At 41.0% G+C, this 19,297-nt stretch overlaps 1 protein-coding gene across 1 annotated transcript in view; it reads left to right on the forward strand.

Annotated features, from left to right (window-relative positions):
• The first annotated feature begins 4,245 nt into the window (after positions 1 to 4,245).
• Positions 4,246 to 19,297, forward strand: part of sult6b1 (sulfotransferase family, cytosolic, 6b, member 1) — a 36,057-nt gene continuing 21,005 nt past the window's right edge. Inside the window, exons 1-3 of the mRNA XM_020477829.2 lie at positions 4,246 to 5,168; positions 5,613 to 5,725; positions 6,427 to 6,516. Of these exons, the coding sequence (XP_020333418.1) occupies positions 4,976 to 5,168; positions 5,613 to 5,725; positions 6,427 to 6,516 (396 nt within the window). The 5' untranslated portion in view covers positions 4,246 to 4,975. The remainder of the gene's footprint in view (positions 5,169 to 5,612; positions 5,726 to 6,426; positions 6,517 to 19,297) is intronic.

The following is a 19,297-nucleotide window of genomic DNA, read 5'->3' on the forward strand; positions in this document are numbered from 1 at the left end:
AGTTATTTATGCAACTTTAGTTGTGATACAAACGTTGGGCTATTGTTGTTTTTGAATACCCATACTAACATACTTAATGAGACTATATACTACATACTATTAGTTAATTTTAGAATACTGTAAATGAACGGTATACTTTCAGTTGAGTATACTAGTACTTTGCATGTCCACCGGAAGTTGATGCTGTTGCTATGCAACTTCTTGCTAGCTTGTTAGCATAACAAATGAATAGCTAGACATCTTGCGACTTCATTAACAATGTATATTAAGAATGCACAATGACTATACCACTTAGCTAAGTGTCAGCGTCATGTGTATAGGTGGCAGGGAAGTCAGGCACAGGAGAGTCAAAATGAAGTGTAAATGAAGTCTTTTAATAAATGTCAACAGAACATGCTCCATAACACTAAAACATTCAGACATGAAAAAACATGGGTACGAGGACCCGTCGCGCACCAACACAAAAAATAACAACACTGACAATTAAACAATCTCTGACAAAGACATGAGGGGAAACAGAGGGTTAAATACACAACAGGTAATGAATGGGATTGAAAACAGGTGTGTGGGAAGACAAGACAAAACCAATGGAAAATGAAAAATGGATCAATGATGGCTAGAAGACCGGTGACGTCGAATGCCGAGCACCGCCCGAACAAGGAGAGGCAACGACTTCGGCAGAAGTCGTGACACTAAGCTAGAATGACGTGAATAATCAAGTCAATAGGTTGCATTCGTAGATTCACTCTGGCTATCTACTCCGATTTTTGAGCACTCTCATCTGATTGTGCAAGAGCGCAGAATAAAACCAATGAATTTACGAACGCTCAACACCCGTTGAATATGGTCGGTGTCAGTAAACATAAAGAAATCCTTGTCTTTTGCGGCCAAAGTGGCAGCTTGGCCTGAATACAATAGGCTAATTATAATTCCCTTCTCCTGGCTGCCATGCTCCGAAGCACCTCTCACTCAGCATGGCTCTCTCAGATGTAGCAAATGCCATTCAAGTGATAGGGTCCTTCTCACAGGCATTTCAGCTAAGAAGTAGGCTACAAGTGAATGAAGACAGACATCGGGGACGTAACTGTGCACATATTTAAGATGTTAGAACTGTCCCACATTTAGGCTACTTTTCATCTGCCAGCAAGATGAGTAGGCCAAACGAACAGCAAAAGCACTAGCCTATGTCAATCTACTACCTCCCATAGTACAAAAGTTGACCTATTCCATTGGTCAACTTGTCCTTTTGTGCAAAAAAATAATTATTCCAAACATACTCTGGGACAGTTGTGGGATACAATTGATCCCAAATTAATACAACCACTTGCATCAAAAACCTTTTAAAAGCAATGAGCCTGATCATTTAGCTTAAAATATTGATGAACTATTTGGCAATCTTTTACCCATTTATAAGCACAGCAATCAAATCTAATTTTATTTGTAACATGCGCCGAATACAAAAGGTGTAGTAGACCATACAGTGAAATGCTTACTTGCTTACTTAACCAACAATATGAAACAAAAAATATATAGAAATATCACAAATAATTATGTTGCAGCAATAAAATAACAGATAGTGAGGCTATATATAGTGGGTTCCGGTACAGAGTCAATGTGTGGGGGCACCGCTTAGTTGAGGTAATTTAGGTAATATGTACATGTAGGTAGAGGTAAAATGACTATGCATGGATAATAAACAGAGAGTTGCAGCAGCGTAAAAAATGGGGGGGGGGGGCAAATAGTCCAGGTAGCCATTTGATTATCTGTTCAAGAGTCTTATGGCTTAGGTAGAAGCTGTTAAGAAGCCTTTTTGACCGAGACTTGGCACTCCGATACCGCTTGCCGCGTGGTAGCAGAGAGAATAGTCTATGACTAGGGTGGCTGGAGTCCTTGGCAATTTTTTGTCCCTTCCTCTGACACCGCCTGCTATTGAAGTCCTGGATGGCAGGAACCTTGGCCCCAGTGACGTATTGGGCCGTAAGCACTACCCTCTGTAGCGCCTTACGGTCAGATGCTAAGCAGATGCCATATCAGGAGGTGATGAAATGAGTCAGAATGTTTTTGATGGTGCAGCTGTAGAACCTTTTGAGGATCTGGGGACCAATGCCAAATCTCCTGAGGGGGAAAAGGTGTTGTCGTGCCCTCTTAATGACTGTCTTGGTGTGTCTGGACCATGATAGTTCATTGGTGATGTGGACACCAAGGAACTTGAAACCCTCGAGCCACTCCACTACAGCCCCGTCGATTTTAATGGGGGCATGTTCGTCCCACCCTTTCCTGTTGTCCACGATCAGCTCCTACGTCTTGCTCCCATTGAAGGAGAGGTTGTTGTCCTGACACCACACTGCCAGGTCTCTGACCTCCTCCCTATAGGCTGTCTCATCATTGTCGGTGATCAGGCCTACCACTGTTGTCTGCAAACGTAATGATGGTGTTGGAGTCGTGTTTGGCCACGCAGTTGTGGGTGAACAAGGAGTACAGAAGGGGATTAAATAAACACCCCTGTGGGGGCCCAGTGTTGAGGATCAGTGTGGCAGACGTGATGTTACCTACCCTTACCACCTGGGGGCGGCACATCAGGAAGTCCCGGATCCAGTTGCAGAGGGAGGTGTTTAGTCTCAGGGTCCTTAGCTTAGTGATGAGCTTTGTGGGCACTATGGTGTTGAACACTGAGCTGTAGTCAATGAACAGCATTCTCACATAGGTGTTCCTTTTCCTTTCATGGCTACCGACATGAGTGCTACAGAGCATAATCATTTAGGCAGGTTACCTTCGCTTCCTTGGGCACAGGGACTATGTTGGTCTGCTTTAAACATTTGTATTACAGACATAGTCTGGGAGAGGTTGAAAATATCAGTGAAGACACTTGCCAGTTGGTCCGCGCATGCTTTGAGTACACGTCCTGGTAATCCGTCTGGCCCCGTGACTGTGAATGTTGACCTGTTTAAAGGTCTTGCTCACATCGGCTAGGTAGAATCAGGAATTACTCAGGGCAACTGTCTAGGCCCTTTACTTTTTTCAATCTTTAATAACGACATGCCACTGGCTTTGAGTAAGTGTGTTTATGTATGCGGATGACTCCTGCACTATACACGTGAACTACAACAGCAACTGAAATGACTGCAACACTCAACAAATAGCTACAGTTAGTTTCAGAAGGGGTGGCAAGAAATAAGTTAGTCCTAAATATTTCCTAAACGAAAAACAATGTATTTGGGACAAATCATTCAAGTTGATGTGACTAAACTACTTGGAGTAACCCTGAATTGTAAACTGGTCAAGCATATTGATACAACAGTAGCTAAGATCAGAAGTCTGTCCAAAATAAAGTGTTGCTCTGCCTTTTCAACAGCACTATCAACAAGGCAGGTCCAACAGGCCCTAGTTTTGTCGCACCTGGACTACTGTTCAGTCGTGTGGTCAGGTGCCACAAATTGCAATTGGCTCAGAAGAGGGCAGCACGGCTGGCCCTTGGATGTACACAGAGAGCTAATATGAATAATATGCATGTAAATCTCTCTTGGCTCAAATTGGAGGAGATATTGATTTCATCACTACTTGTATTTGTGAGAGGTATTGACATGTTGAATGCACCGAGCTGTATGTTTGAACTACTGGCACACAGCCTATAGGTCTCTTCACAGTCCCCAAGTCCAGAACAGACTTTGGGAGGCGCATAGTACTACATAGAGCCATGAACATGGACCTCTATTCCACATCAAGTCACTCATGCAAGCAGTAAAATTACATTTTAAAGAGAACCTTATGGAACAGCTAGGACAGTGAAGAGACACAAACACAGGCACAGACACATGCATTCACACACACGATAACATATGCGCTATACACACACATACACTTGGATTTTGTGTTGTAGATATGTGGTAGTAGAGTAGTGGCCTGAGGGCACACACTTAATGTGTTATGAAATCTGTTGTGAATGTTTTGTAATGTTTTTAAAATTGTATAACTACCTTAATTTTGCTGGACCCCAGGAAGAATAGCTGCTGCTTTGGCAGCAGCTAATGGGGATCCATAATAAATACAAAAACTAGCAATGGCACTGGGCAAGTTCCCAACCCAATGTCCCCAACATACAGAAGTCGCAAGCAGTTGAGAGGGTAGAGAATCATCTAAAATGTGCATCTCAAATATCACATTTTCAGCTGTTTGAAGCTGGTCGACCAAACGGAAAGTAAAATAATCTAGGTGCGCGCTCTTCGCTTGCTTCCACAAGATCCCATAGCCATTATGTCAAATAGGATGAGGGGGAGGGGGTAGAGTTGTTAATGTTGCTGCAATTCGCCTAGCTTTCTCAAGAGGAAAGCAAAGTTAGGCATAGGACCTTTTAATAGGAAGACATTTTGAATGGAAAACACTTTTATGTTTTAAGTATCTTTTGAATCTGGCATTGAACAAGCTTTGTCAAGCTGATGTAGTCATGTGAAGGATACAAGCTTCATACATTTGTGACTGGAAAATGGAATGTAATCTTTGAAAATCTCTTTCAACGGGCACACCTCCATATGCTTCAACTTAGATAACCCTCAACAAAAGAGAGTGTAGTCACAGTGACAACGCTATTTGCATGTGTGAGTTGGCTGAGCATTGATGCATTGTTTGATTAAGAGCAAGTATGAGTGTAAGTCAGTGTTAGTGTGTACGTCATTAACATTCCACGTGTGTTGTCCTGTGTTACTTTTTCTTTCAAGAGTGTTCCAATTTACTGAGACAAATCTAACCTAGACTGGAGTTGAACTCTCACCCATTTTATGAGCAAGTGACTCTCTCCAAATCAGTCACTGTGCATAGGTCACTGTGCGGAGTCCCTCCCTTCAACAATATCACACCAGTGAACTGGAAAGTCCTGTTTTACTGTATGGGCTGGGAAAACAAATACTAACACCTTTTTTTTGCAGCTCCATTGTGGACTGAATACATAAACAGGCTGTCATTAAGTCACAAAGGATACAAAATGAGCAAACTAATGTCTGCGCAACGCATGTCCAAAATGGACGAGGCAAAGAATGTGAAGGATGAGAATAAGCTGTACTTACACGAGGGGATCCTCTACTCTACAATCATGAGTCCCCCAGAAAATCTTAAAGGCCTGAAGGAGCTGGAGGGCAGACCCAATGACATTTTACTGGTGGCCTACCCAAAATGTGGTAAGTGAAACCATCCCTGCTGTTGTGGTAGTTAGTGTGAACTGGATTAGATAGTGGAAATATCTTTTGCCGTCAAATAAAATGCCGGACACAGTACTGCTGTTATATAGTACTGGGCATGACAACATGTGTATAGGACTTAATACAAAATCCTTCTAGATCTAAGAAGCCAGCAGTTAGTTGTTGGACATTAACAAATGGATCAAGAGCCCACAGGAGCATGTGCATTGGAATATGTCTCCTGAAACCACATCATGAGCATTCTTTGCAAAATCAATGTGTCCCAACTGCCACCCATGAAGATACTCAAACGATTTAGTTAGCCTTAAAAACATAGAGTACATTGGACACAGGCTCACATTGTACACACACTTTTGTGTAAATTGTATAGTCTGTCCTATACTGCTTTTGCCAGCAAAGCTCTAATTGAGTGTGCTTTTCCAGGGTTCAACTGGATGGTTGCTGTGCTACGCAAAATCATGGCTGCAGCCTCTGGGCAACAAGAACTGTCTCAAATAACACCACTGATGGAGTTTTTCTCTCCGGACATGCAGAAGGTATGTATACTGTAACAGTTTCCAATAACAGAACTAAGTCCATACCTAGTCAATCAAAATCGCTCTCTTTATCAAACTTGCTTTCAATGACACTGACAGATCTTTAAATTAAATGTGATGTAAAAACTCTGCCTAATAGACATACCCAAAAGGTATTTTTAAATGTTTTATTACTCGCTCACTGGAATTGTTAATTCTTGAATTTACTTTTGTCGCTACCGATTGAGGTAAATCAGCCTTTAGTTTTTACCCGCCACACACACTGAACATTTTCAGAATAACCTACAATAGGATGCGCTAGTGCCTTTAGTGCATTTCAAATGATTTGTAATTGACCTGTTCAAAGGAATTTTTATTTAACTAGGCAAGTCAAATCAAACATTTTATTTTTGTATTTCTCATGCTCCTGCCTTTGATTGTTATCATTCTGCCACTGGTTAAGAGCATTAGTTCAGTAACCAAAGGATCGCTGGTTCGAATCACCAAGCCTACAAGGTGAAGAATCTATCAATGTGCCCCTGAGCAAGGCACTTAACCCTAATTGCTCCTGTAAGTCGCTCTGGATAAGATCGGCTGTTAAATGACCATTTATTTCATGTAATTTTTTACAAATGATGTACCTTGTGGTTTTCTGCTGCATTTTGGTGTGCCATATGATAAGCTACTAAAACCTTTGTCCTTTCCCTCTGTTTATTTTCAAGGTGGTGGGAGAAATGCCCTCTCCGCGGTTACTGGGCACACATTTGCACCCTGATAACATCCCTGGCACTTTTATTGCGAAGAAAACAAAGGTCGGTGTTAATAACTTTACTAAAGAACATGTCACAATAACTTGAATCTAGCCTCCCTTCCATTGTGGAGTGCTCAATCTAATGCAGTCTGGGAATTTTTCTTTTTCTTTTTAGAATAACAGGACATGAATATGATATGAAAGTGACATCATTTTCACCTCAGTATCTTTTTGTAGACTATGAATGAGCCTCAAATTTGAATCGTCAATGAAAACGCAGTAATTTAAGATATAAAATGTATACTTATATTTATGGGTGAATTTACATTTTCAATGTGTTTGATGGCCAAGAAGAAGCACAGAGCCGAAAAGTTTCAACTGTTTAATTTCAACTACACACATGAACTACAACTCCCAGCAGCTGTGCAATGCCTCTCTTTCGACAGCTTGCCATTTGTATTTTTATTTACGTTTTCAGAAAGTACTGGCGACGTTCAGATAAAAAAACTACGAAATCTAATATAAAACGCATAAAACGGCCTGTATCAAGTGGGTTCTTAGTCCTGTGGGTCCTCGGCTCAAGTAGGCACACTCCAGCATGCTAGTTCAAATAATACTTTTTAAACTTTTGGCGACATGTCTTACTTCTTGAGCGTCAAACTTTGAACTTTGCGACCTTTTGCCACATTTCAGGCTTCAAACATAAAGATATAAAACTGTATTTTTTTTGTGAAGAATCAACAACAAGTGGGACACAATCATGAAGTGGAACGACATTTATTGGATATTTCAAACTTTTTTAACAAATCAAAAACGGAAAAATTGGGCGTGCAAAATTATTCAGCCTCCTTAAGTTAATACTTTGTAGCGCCACCTTTTGCTGCGATTACAGCTGTAAGTCGCTTGGGGTATGTCTCTATCAGTTTTGCACATCGAGAGACTGACATTTTTTCCCATTCCTCCGTGCAAAACAGCTCGAGCTCAGTGAGGTTGGATGGAGAGCATTTGTGAACAGCAGTTTTCAGTTCTTTCCACAGATTCTCGATTGAATTCAGGTCTGGACTTTGACTTGGCCATTCTAACACCTGGATATGTTTATTTTTGAACCATTCCATTGTAGATTTTGCTTTATGTTTTGGATCATTGTCTTGTTGGAAGACAAATCTCTGTCCCAGTCTCAGGTCTTTTGCAGACTCCATCAGGTTTTCTTCCAGAATGGTCCTGTATTTGGATCCATCCATCTTCCCATCAATTTTAACCATCTTCCCTGTCCCTGCTGAAGAAAAGCAGGCCCAAACCATGATGCTGCCACCACCATGTTTGACAGTGGGGAGGGTGTGTTCAGGGTGATGAGCTGTGTTGCTTTTACGCCAAACTTAACGTTTTGCATTGTTGCCAAAAAGTTCAATTTTGGTTTCATCTGACCAGAGCACCTTCTTCCACATGTTTGGTGTGTCTCCCAGGTGGCTTGTGGCAAACTTTAAACAACACTTTTTATGGATATCTTTAAGAAATGGCTTTCTTCTTGCCACTCTTCCATAAAGGCCAGATTTGTGCAATATACGACTGATTGTTGTCCTATGGACAGAGTCTCCCACCTCAGCTGTAGATCTCTGCAGTTCATCCAGAGTGATCATGGGCCTCTTGGCTGCATCTCTGATCAGTCTTCTCCTTGTATGAGCTGAAAGTTTAGAGGGACGGCCAGGTCTTGGTAGATTTGCAGTGGTCTGATACTCCTTCCATTTCAATATTATCGCTTGCACAGTGCTCCTTGGGATGTTTAAAGCTTGGGAAATCTTTTTGTATCCAAATCCGGCTTTAAACTTCTTCACAACAGTATCTCTGACCTGCCTGGTGTGTTGCTTGTTCATCATGATGCTCTCTGCGCTTTTATAGGACCTCTGAGACTATCACAGTGCAGGTGCATTTATACGGAGACTTGATTACACACAGGTGGATTGTATTTATCATCATTAGTCATTTAGGTCAACATTGGATCATTCAGAGATCCTCACTGAACTTCTGGAGAGAATTTGCTGCACTGAAAGTAAAGGGGCTGAATAATTTTGCACGCCCAATTTTTCAGTTTTTGATTTGTTAAAAAAGTTTGAAATATCCAATAAATGTCGTTCCACTTCATGATTGTGTCCCACTTGTTGTTGATTCTTCACAAAAAAAATACAGTTTTATATCTTTGTTTGAAGCCTGAAATGTGGCAAAAGGTCGCAAAGTTCAAGGGGGCCGAATACTTTCGCAAGGCACTGTATATACAGTGCATTCGGAAAGTATTTAGACCCCTTAAGTTTTTCCACATTTTGTTTACGTTACAACCTTATTCTAAAATGTATTGTATTATTTTTTTTCACCTCATCACTCTACACACAACACCCCATAATGCTAAAGAAAAACTGTTTTTTAGACATTTTTGTTAATTTACTCAGTACTTTGTTGAAGCACCTTTGGCAGCAATTACAGACTCGGGCCTTCTTGGGTATGACGCTACAAGCTTAGCACACCTGTATTTGGGGAGTTTCTCACATTCTTCTCTGCAGATCCTCTCAAGTTCTGTCAGGTTGGATGGGGAGAGTCGCTGCACAGCTATTTTCAGGTCTCTCCAGAGATGTTCGATCAGGTTCAAGTAGGGGGTCTGGCTGGGCCACTCAAGGCCATTCAGAGACTTGTCTTCGAAGCAAACTCCTGCGGTGTCTTGGCTGTGTGCTTATGGTCTTTATCCTGCTGGAAGGTGAACCTTCGCCACAGTCTGAGGTCCTGTTTGTTCTGGAGCAGGTTTTCATCAAGGATCTCTCTGTACTTTGCTCTGTTCATCTTTCCCTCAATCCTGGCTAGTCTCCAAGTCCCTGCCATATCCCCACAGCATGATGCTGCCACCACTATGCTTCACCGTATGGATGGTGCCTATTTTCCTCCAGATGTGATGCTTGGCATTCAGGCTAAAGAGTTCAATCTTGGTTTCATCACACCAGAGAATCTTGTTTCTCATGGTCTGAGAGCCTTTAGGTGCCTTTTGGCAAACTCCAAGTGGGCTATCATGTGCCTTTTACTGAGGAGTGGCTTCCGTCTGGTCACTCTACCATAAAGGCTACTGTCTGGCCACTCTAACATAAAGGCCTGATTGGTGGAGTGCTGCAGAGATGGTTGTCCTTCTGGTAAGTTCTCCCATCTCCACAGAGGAACTCTAGAGCTCTGTCAGAGTGACCATCGGGTTCTTGGTCACCTCCCTGACCAAGTTCCTTCCCCCCCGATTGCTCAGTTTGGCCAGTCGGCCAGCTCTAGGAAGAGTCTTGCTGATTCCAAACGTCTTCCATTTAAGAATGATGGAGGCAACTGTGTTCTTGTGGACCTTTAATGCTGCAGAAATGTTTTGGTACCCTTCCCCATATCTGTGCCTCGACACAATACTGTCTTCGGAGCTCTACGGACAATTCTTTCGACCTCATGGCTTGGTTTTTGCTCTGACATGCACTGTCAACTGTGGGACCTTTTAAAGATAGTTGTGTGCCTTAACAAATCATGTCGAATCAATTGAATTTACCACAAGTGGACTCCAATCAAGTTGTAGAAACATCTCAAGGATGAGCAATGGAAACAGGATGCACCTGAGCTCAATTTCGAGTCTCATAGCAGAGTGTCTGAATATATGTAAATTTGCTCAAATTCAAAAACCTGTAATCACTTTGTCATTATGGGGTATTGTGTGTAGATTGCTGAGATTTTTTTTTAATTTCATACATTTTAGAATAAGGCTGTAACGTAACAAAATGTGGAATACTTGACTACTTTCGGAAGGCATTGTAACAATAAACTGCATTCATCAATCTGACTCTAATATTGTGTGAATAAATGCAACAGGCTTTGTCTGTCTCTGGAGGAATCTAGTCAAGGTAGGGAACTTTGTATCACCACTCAGTATGATTGTGAACATGAATGTGTCTAACTTGCACCTTAATGCAATTATTAAGAGACTAGATACAAATAGCTAATTCTGCCGACCAATGTTCTAGCATTATTTTATTGAGGCAAGCATATAGACAACTACCAATAGACCTACTAAATTATAAACGTATAGTCAATTGAATAATGACTCTGTAAAACGAGGAATTGCATTTACTCAATTCCACTAATATAATTTATTAGTCACAAAATAATTGACACTCAAACAATTACATTGCACATGAAATACATGATGCATCTTTGCATGTCTGTGTTATTCTGTAATGTATTGTCACGGTGCTGACTTTTGCCCAATACTTGCAGCAAAAGCCTCTACCCCGTTCTCTGGCTGGGCAGAGTACTTTAGGATTTTAGTTACTTCGGTATAACAAGGACCTAGCCGTGCGGCCCTACCAACCCTTCTATTTATTCGCAATGGCCCATCGCGTGAGTTTAGTTTGTTCCTTCGTTCACGTTGTCACTCCCTTATTTTCCGGTCTAGTATGAGGTCTTGGATAGATATACTCCTATTTAAATATTCTAAGTGTTATGGATTCCTCCTATATTTCCTTACTTTCAAGTTTATTTACCTATGTATATATCAATACCTAATAACTTCTTCTATTAGTTATTATGCTCGTCAGCTAGTAGTCACTTGGAAACTAGTATTTGTATATGTTTTGACTCTCCTAAAAATATATGATTGTCCACACAATGAAATATTCTTTAGTGCAATCACTTTAACCTATAACCAGGGTCACTTTCTGTTCAGTGAGAGTGTCAAAGGCGTTTGCTCTCCAGATCGTTAATCTGGCCTAGTTGTCAAAGTTTCAAGCTTTTATTAAGTCACTCTGTTTTTGTCTTATACACATTATTACAATTCAATGGTTATACAGTTTCTTAATACAACAATAATGCTCAATCAATCCTTAATGCTATGCCAGATAATATTGCAAAACTTTAAATGCGTTAACACTTCTAACAATATTGACTAAAATAGCTAAAAGAGTTCAATTACCTTAAATGCTCAGCCCCTTGGTCACTTTCCTGTAATTGGTATTCTCCCAGCAATAACGCTAGATTCCGAATTCCAATATCTTAATACACTTCCAACTCTATGTATAGACTCAATATATTGTAACTGGTATTTGGCTGTTTCCTTGTATTGCTAATCACTTCTGGTCCTGATGTCTCACTGTGTGATTTCCGCTTTGTCTGTGATCAAGAGGTGTCTAGACCCCTGTGTTTCGGAGACTCAGTTTCGGGTTCACAAAGTACAACCAGGTAGCTTCAGATAGTGATCCAATAAGTAGGCAAAATTATCCAGTTCTCAAACATTGTTCTAGTCTAACAAAAAGCGTATAGTGCAATAGTAAATTTACCTATGATGATTCTCCATATGAAGTCTGTCTCATATGTCAGTGAGGATCATGGCTCTCTCATGATCTCTGCTCTCTTTATATACCTTTTTACAGGGGAAGTTCGCAAGTTTCTGGAGCTGTCTAAACGGTAGACCACTATTACGTACTCTTAGACCTGTGTCTAAACGGAAGCTTCCTATTCCAAATCTAGGTCATGTAATACTAACTCCCACATTGCTGCTTCCGTGTTACTGTTGGCCGATTCTACCTGATGATACCAGGTGGTTGTTTCTACCACTGGAGGTGGGGTATGTGGCGTGTCAAGTGTCAGCTGGGAGAAGTCTATGATAGGTATCTCCTCTGCTTCCCCCTGTTGTCCAGTTTCTGCAGGTGTGGTCCATGGTTCCAGGAGGTCCCATGGATGCCCTGTGTTGTTGTCCCCATTTCTTGATGGAGTGGGTAGATTATTTTTGGCTCTTGTCACAGTATCATGTAATGTGTCTTCAGTTCAGAATAATCTCTAAGAGGATAAACGTTGTGTGTGGTACACACAGGAGCTTGGTAGCAAGTTCTAAAAGTATAAAACAATGCACTGCTTCCCTTTTAACCAAATTCAAGCAGAAACTCGTCCCCAACCTGAATTAGTATTTAAACCCTTTTTCAGGACCCTGTCTTCCAAAGAGAATTCGTAAAAATCCAAATAACTTCACAGATCTTCATTGTAAAGGGTTGAAACACTGTTTCCCATGATTTTTCAATTGACCATAAACAATTAATGAACATGCACCTGTGGAACGGTCGTTAAGACACAAACAGCATACAGACGGTAGGCAATTAAGGTCATAGTTATGAACACTTTTGACACTAAAGAGGCCTTTCTACTGACTATGAAAAACACCAAAAGATAGAAAGTACTTAATGCAGCTGGTGGCTACAACAGATACTCACTGTCACTTTTGATTTTGAGCCCCCTTTGTTCAAGGACACATTATTCCATTTCTGTTAGTCACGTGTCTGTGGAAGTTGTTCAGTTTTTGTCTCAGTTGATGAATCTTGTTGTGTTCATACAAATGTTCACACATGGAAGGTTTGCTGAACGTGAATGCAGTTGAAAGTGAGAGGACATTTATTTTTTGGCTGAGTTTATTTGCACTTTGCTAGTAAAAACAAAAGACAGGAAAACACAACCAGATTCTAATCTAATCATTCCAATTCAAATGACAGGAACGGACCCCTGTGTCGCTCCTCTTTGAACTATCCACCGTCCGACAAACAAAATAACACTGTTTCCCTGTAACAATAAATGCATAGAACCTACAATACAATAAACATACAGTACAACATGTCAAAATGTATAGCTCTTTATAAACTCTTGAAACAATCCAAACATAAATGTAATTCACGCAGAAACATTCATTACATTTTCATCTGTCTTCACATCTCCAACGGTGTCCATGCTCTCAGGGTTCTGGGGGAACGTCCCTTCCCAGAGAAAGCCACATATAAGATGTGTTTGATCACTGTGATAGCCTACAAATGGTCTGCCATCCAAACAATGTCATAAACTATGATTGAGTCATCACGTTGTGCTCCCACGCCAGCAAGTCGCCAGTTGCGAGTATCACCTTCTCTCTTTCTTCCACTAGATATTCCTCCCATTAGACTTGTCCAATAACGCCTCTCGCTCAGAACACTCCCAGATCGTTCTTTACTAAGAAGCTATTTTGTCACTTTTTGACAATTTTAATTGAAAACAATCACAGTAAGGTACATAGCCTTTTCCTGCAGACAATGACATAGTGGCCTAATGGAATATTATTCATATGTTTTATCATTTTGTAATTATACTGAACAAAAATGCAACATGCAACAATTTCAATGATTTTAGCGAGCTACAGTTCATATAAGGAAATCAGTCAACTGAAATCAGTCAATTGAAATAAATTCATTAGGCCCTAATCTATGGATTTCACATGTATTTCACTGCAGGGGAGCAGCCATGGGTGGGCCTAGCATACGCCCACCCACTTGAGAGCCAGGCCAAGCCAATTAGAATGAGTTTTTACCCACTAAAGGGCTTTAGTACAGACAGAAATGCTCCTCAGTTTTATCAGCTGTCCGGGTGGCTGGTCTCAGATGATCCCGCAGGTGAAGATGCCACATGTGGAGGTCCTGGCCTGGGGTGGTTACACGTGGTCTGTGTTTGTGAAGCAGGATGGATGTATTGCCAAATTCATTCAAGGGTTTTTCTTTATTTTTACTATTTTCTACATTGTAGAATAATAGTGGAGACATCAAAACTATGAAATTACACATATGGAATCATGTAGTAACCAAAGAAGTGTTAAACATATCAAAATATACTTTATATTTTAGAATATTCAAAGTAACCACCCTTTGCCTTGATGACAGCTTTGCACACTCTTGTCATTTTCTCAATCAAATCAAATGTTTTTTGTCACATGCGCTGAATTCAACAGCCCTTACTGTGAACCACTTACATACAAGCCATTAACCTCTTGAAGCTAGGGGGCACTATTTTTAGGTTTGGAAAAATAATGTTCCCAAAGTAAACGGCCTATTTCTCAGGACCAGATGCTAGAATATGCATATAATTGACAGATTAGGATAGAAAACACTCTAAAGTTTCCAAAACTGTCAAAATATTGTCTGTGAGTATAACAGAACTGATATTGCAGGCGAAACCCTGAGGAAAATCAAACCAGGAAGTGGCATCTATTTTGAAAACTCCATGTTCCATAGCCTGCCATTGCTCCATTTAAAGGGATATCAACCAGATTCCTTTTCCTATCACTTCCTCAAGATGTCAAGTCTTTAGATATAGTTTCAGGCTTTTATTTTGAAAAATGAGCGAGAAAGACAACATTGCATCATTGTATGGCCGGGTGCCAGCAGCATTTTGCTTGGCGCAACAGAGTTTGGGCAGCCATTACCTTTCCCTCTCCTACTGAGAAAGACAGTTGCGGATGATATATTATCGATTATATATTTTAAAAACAACATGGGGTTGATTATAAAAACGTTTGACAGGTTTCTGTGGACATTATGGATACTATTTGGAATTTGTCTGGATTGTCGTGACCGCTCTTTCCTGTGGATTTCTGAACATAACGCGCCAAACAAACGGAGGTATTTTGGATATAAAAATAATATTTATGGAACAAAAGGAACATTTATTGAGTAACTGGGAGTCTCGTGAGTGAAAACATCCGAAGATCATCAAAGGTAAATGATTCATTTGATTGCTTTTTGATTTGTGACCAAGCTACTTGATGCTAGGTGTACATAATGTTTTGTCGAGCGATCAATAAACTTACACAAACGCTTGGATTGCTTTCGTTGTAAAGCATATTTTCTAAATCTGACACGACAGGTGGATTAACAAAAGGCTAAGCTATGTTTTGCTATATTGCACTTGTGATTTCATGAATATAAATATTTTTAGTAATATTATTTGAATGTGGCGCTATGCAATTTAGCAGTTGTTGATGACAATTATCCCGCTAAGGGGATGGATAGCGTCAAAAACAATATAGTTCAAGAAATGGTGCTAAGAAAATATTTACTAAATAAACTAAAGTAAAAAATTTAAAGTAACACAATGAAATTACATCACAATAATGAGGCTATATCAAATCAAACTTTATTTGTAACGTGTGCCGATTATACAACAAGTGTAGACTTAACTGTGGAATGCCTACTTACAAGCCCTAACACTGCAGTTCAAGAAGAGTTAAGAAAATATTTACCAAGTAGACTAAAATAAAAAGTAATAATTAAAAGTAACACAATAAGAATAACGAGGCTATATACAATGGGGCACTGGTACCGAGTCAGTGTGTGGAGGTACAGGTTAGTTGAGTGTGGTGGGGGGGGGGGGGGGGCTTTCATCTGGCACCGCCTATTAGATAGGTCCTGGATGGCAGGAAGCTTGGCCCCAGGGATTTACTGGGCCGTTCGCACTACCCTCTGTAGCGCATTACGGTCAGATGACGAGCAGTTGCCATACCAGGCAGTGATATACCGGTCAGGATGCTCTCGATGATGCAACTGTAGAACTTTTTGAGGATCTGGGGACCCATGCCAAATCTTTTCAGTCTCCTGAGGGGGAAAAGGTTTTGTCGTGCCCTCTTCACGACTGTCTTGGTATGTTTGGACCATGATAGTTTGTTGGTAATGTAGACAACAAGGAACATGAAACTCTCGAGCTGCTACAGTACAGCCCCATCAATGTTAATGGAGGCCTGTTCGGCCCGCCTTTTCCTGTAGTCCACAAACAGCTCCTTTGTCATGCTCACATTGAGGGAGAGGTTGTTGTCCTGGCACCACACGGCCAGTTATCGGACCCCCTCCCTATAGGCCGTCTCATCGCTGTCGGTGACCACTGTTGTGTCGTCAGCAAACTTGATGGTGTTGCCTACTCTTACCAACTGGGGGCGGCCCGTCAGGAAGTCCAGGATCCAGTTGCAGAGGGAAGTGTTTAGTCCCAGAGTCCTTAGCTTAGTGATGATCTTAGTAGGCACTATGGTGTTGAAAGCTGAGCTGTAGTCAATGAACAGAATTCTCACATAATGTTCCTTTTGTCCAGGTGAGAAAGGGCAGTGTGGAGTGCGATTGAGATTGCGTCATCTGTGGATCTGTTGGGGTGGTATGTGAATTGGAGTGGGTCTAGGGCAGGGCTGCCCAACCCTCTTCCTGGAGATCTACTAGGTTTTCAGTCCAACCCTAGTTTAGCATATCTGATTAAGCTAGTTAAGGTCTTGTTGAGCAGCTAATTAGTATAATCAGATGTTAATTTAAATTAGGGTAGGACTGAACCCACAGGATGGTAGATCTCCTGGAAGAGTGTTGGGCAGCCCTGGTCTAGAGTGTCCGAGAGGATGCTGTTGATGTGAGTCATGACCAGCCTTTCAAAGCACTTTATGTCTACCAACTTGAGTGCCACTGGGCAGTAATCATTTGGGCAGGTTACCTTCACTTCCTTGGGCACAGGGACTATGGTGGTCTACTTGAAACATGTAGGTATTACAGACTTGGTCAGGGAGAGGTTGAAAATGTCAGTGAAGACCCTTGACAGTCGGTCCACGCATGCTTTGAGTATACGCCCCGGTAAACCGTCTGGCCCAGCAGCTTTGTGAATGTTGACCTGTTTAAAGGTTTTGTTCGGCTACCGAGAGCATTATCACACAGTCAATCAGAACAGCTGGTGCTCTTGTGCATGCTTTGGTGTTGCTTGCCTCGACGCGAGTATAAAAGGCATTTACCTCATCTGGTAGGCTCACAGGGTGTACCGATACCGAGTACAGGTGGTACCGGTATACAGGGGTTACCGGTACTGAGTCAGTGTGCAGGGGTACCGGTTTGTCAAGGTAGTATGTACATGTAGGTTGGGGTAAGGTGATTATGCATAGATAATAAACAGTGAGTAGCAGAAGTGTAAAATTAAAGGGGGGGTCAATGTTAATAGTCCGGGTAGCCATTTGATTAATTGCTCATCAGTCTTATAGCTTGGGGGTAGAAGCTTCACCTGGAATGCTTTTCCAACAGTCCAACTCATCCCAAACCATCTCAATTGGGTTTAGGTCTGGTGATTGTGGAGGCCAGGTCATCTGATGCAGCACTCCATCACTCTCATTCTTGATAAAATAGCCCAGCGGTGTGTTGGGTCATTATCCTGTTGAAAAACAAATGATAGTCCCACTAAGCACAAACCAGATGTGATGGCGTATTGCTGCAGAATGATGTGGTAGCCATGCTGGTTAAGTGTGCCTTGAATTCTAAATCATTCATTGACAATGTCACCAGCAAAGCACCCCTACACCATCACACCTCCTCCTCCATACTTCACGGTGGGAACTACACATGCAGAGATAATCCGTTCACCTACTCTGCATCTCACAAAGACATGGCCGTTGGAACCATTCATCTCAAATTTGGACTCATCAGACCAAAGGACAGATTTCCACCGGTCTAATGTCCATTGCTCGTGTTTTAAGTATCTTCTTATTGGTGTCCTTTTAGTAGTGGTTTCTTTTCAGCAATTTGACCATGAAGGCCTGATTCACTCAGTCTCCTCTGAACATTTGATGTTGATGTGTCTGTTATTTGAACTCTGAAGCATTTATTTGGGCTTTAATTTCTGAGGCTGGTAACTCGAATGAACACATCCTCTACAGCAGAGGTTATTCTGGGTCTCCATTCCTGTGGCGGTCCTTATGACAGCCAGTTTCATCAGCGCTTATATGGTTTTTGCGACTGCACTTGAAGAAACTTAAAAAATTCCTGAAATTTCCCTGATTGACTGACCTGTCTTGAGGTAATAATGGACTGTTGTTTCTCCTTGCTTGTTTGAGCTGTTCTTGCCATAATAAGGAATTGGTATTTTACCAAATAGGGCTACCACCCCTTCCTTGTCACAACAATTGATTGGCTCAAACACATTAAGAAGGAAAGAAATTCCACAAATGAACTTAACAAAGCACACTTGTTAATTGAAATAGATTCAAGGTGACTAGCTCATGAAACTGGTTGAGAGAATGCAGAGTGTGTAAAGCTGTCATCAGGGCAAAGGATGGCTACTTTGAAGAATCTCAAATATAAAATATGGTTTGATTTGTTTAACACCTTTGTAGTTACTACATGTGCTGTTTCACAGTTTGTCTTCACTAATTATTCTACAATGTAGAAATAGTAAAAATAAAGAAAATCCCTTGAATGAGTAGGTGTCCAAACTTTTGACTGATACTGTATATAAAGTGTAATATTGGGATGCAAACTCAAAATGGATTATATTTCAACTCGGTACAGGTGTTTTTTTTAAGGCCATAACCATGTGTGTGAGGTGTATACTTTTGTTTCAAAGTAGATGTGTTTACCAAGAAACACTCTGTGACCCTGATTTAGCCCACTGCAGTAAAAGGTCAATGTTAAGCAGAAATGATTTGATATTATGATTTGAAAGAAACATCTGTTTTGGACCTTTTTATAGACCAATTACAAAGAGTTCTAAACCCCTCTACCAATAACAGCTAGTTTTCAGGTTACATATCCCTCTCATTATGCCCCTACGGTCTAGTGGATTGATCCACACAACAGTCGTGTTCCTCTGCTCAGATGTTGCGGAAGAATGCCATATATTACAAATGCCTGGATAGGTATTTTACCACATCATATGTTATAGCAATCTGGTACCCGATGGCACAGATGATGATGTGACATGCAACCATTGGTTGATGCATGCAGCATCTGAACAGCTGAACACAACCTATGGTAATGGCCTGCTTAGGTGCCCTCCCCCACATTACTTTGCCCAAGACTCAGACAGTCTTGGGCAAAATTCTTGCTTGAGAAATATATTTTTTTTATTTGTGTTTTTTTTATGGAAAACTGTTACAGTAAATACATGCATTGTTACCCAGAAATTATTTGAAATTGAGATAAAAATGGCGCACTGGGCCTTTAATAGGATAATGAGTTTTAAAATCAAATGTTTGAACCACATGATACATA

Source organism: Oncorhynchus kisutch, linkage group LG1 (assembly GCF_002021735.2).
Source record: "Oncorhynchus kisutch isolate 150728-3 linkage group LG1, Okis_V2, whole genome shotgun sequence".
In the NCBI taxonomy this organism is placed as follows: Eukaryota; Metazoa; Chordata; class Actinopteri; order Salmoniformes; family Salmonidae; genus Oncorhynchus; species Oncorhynchus kisutch.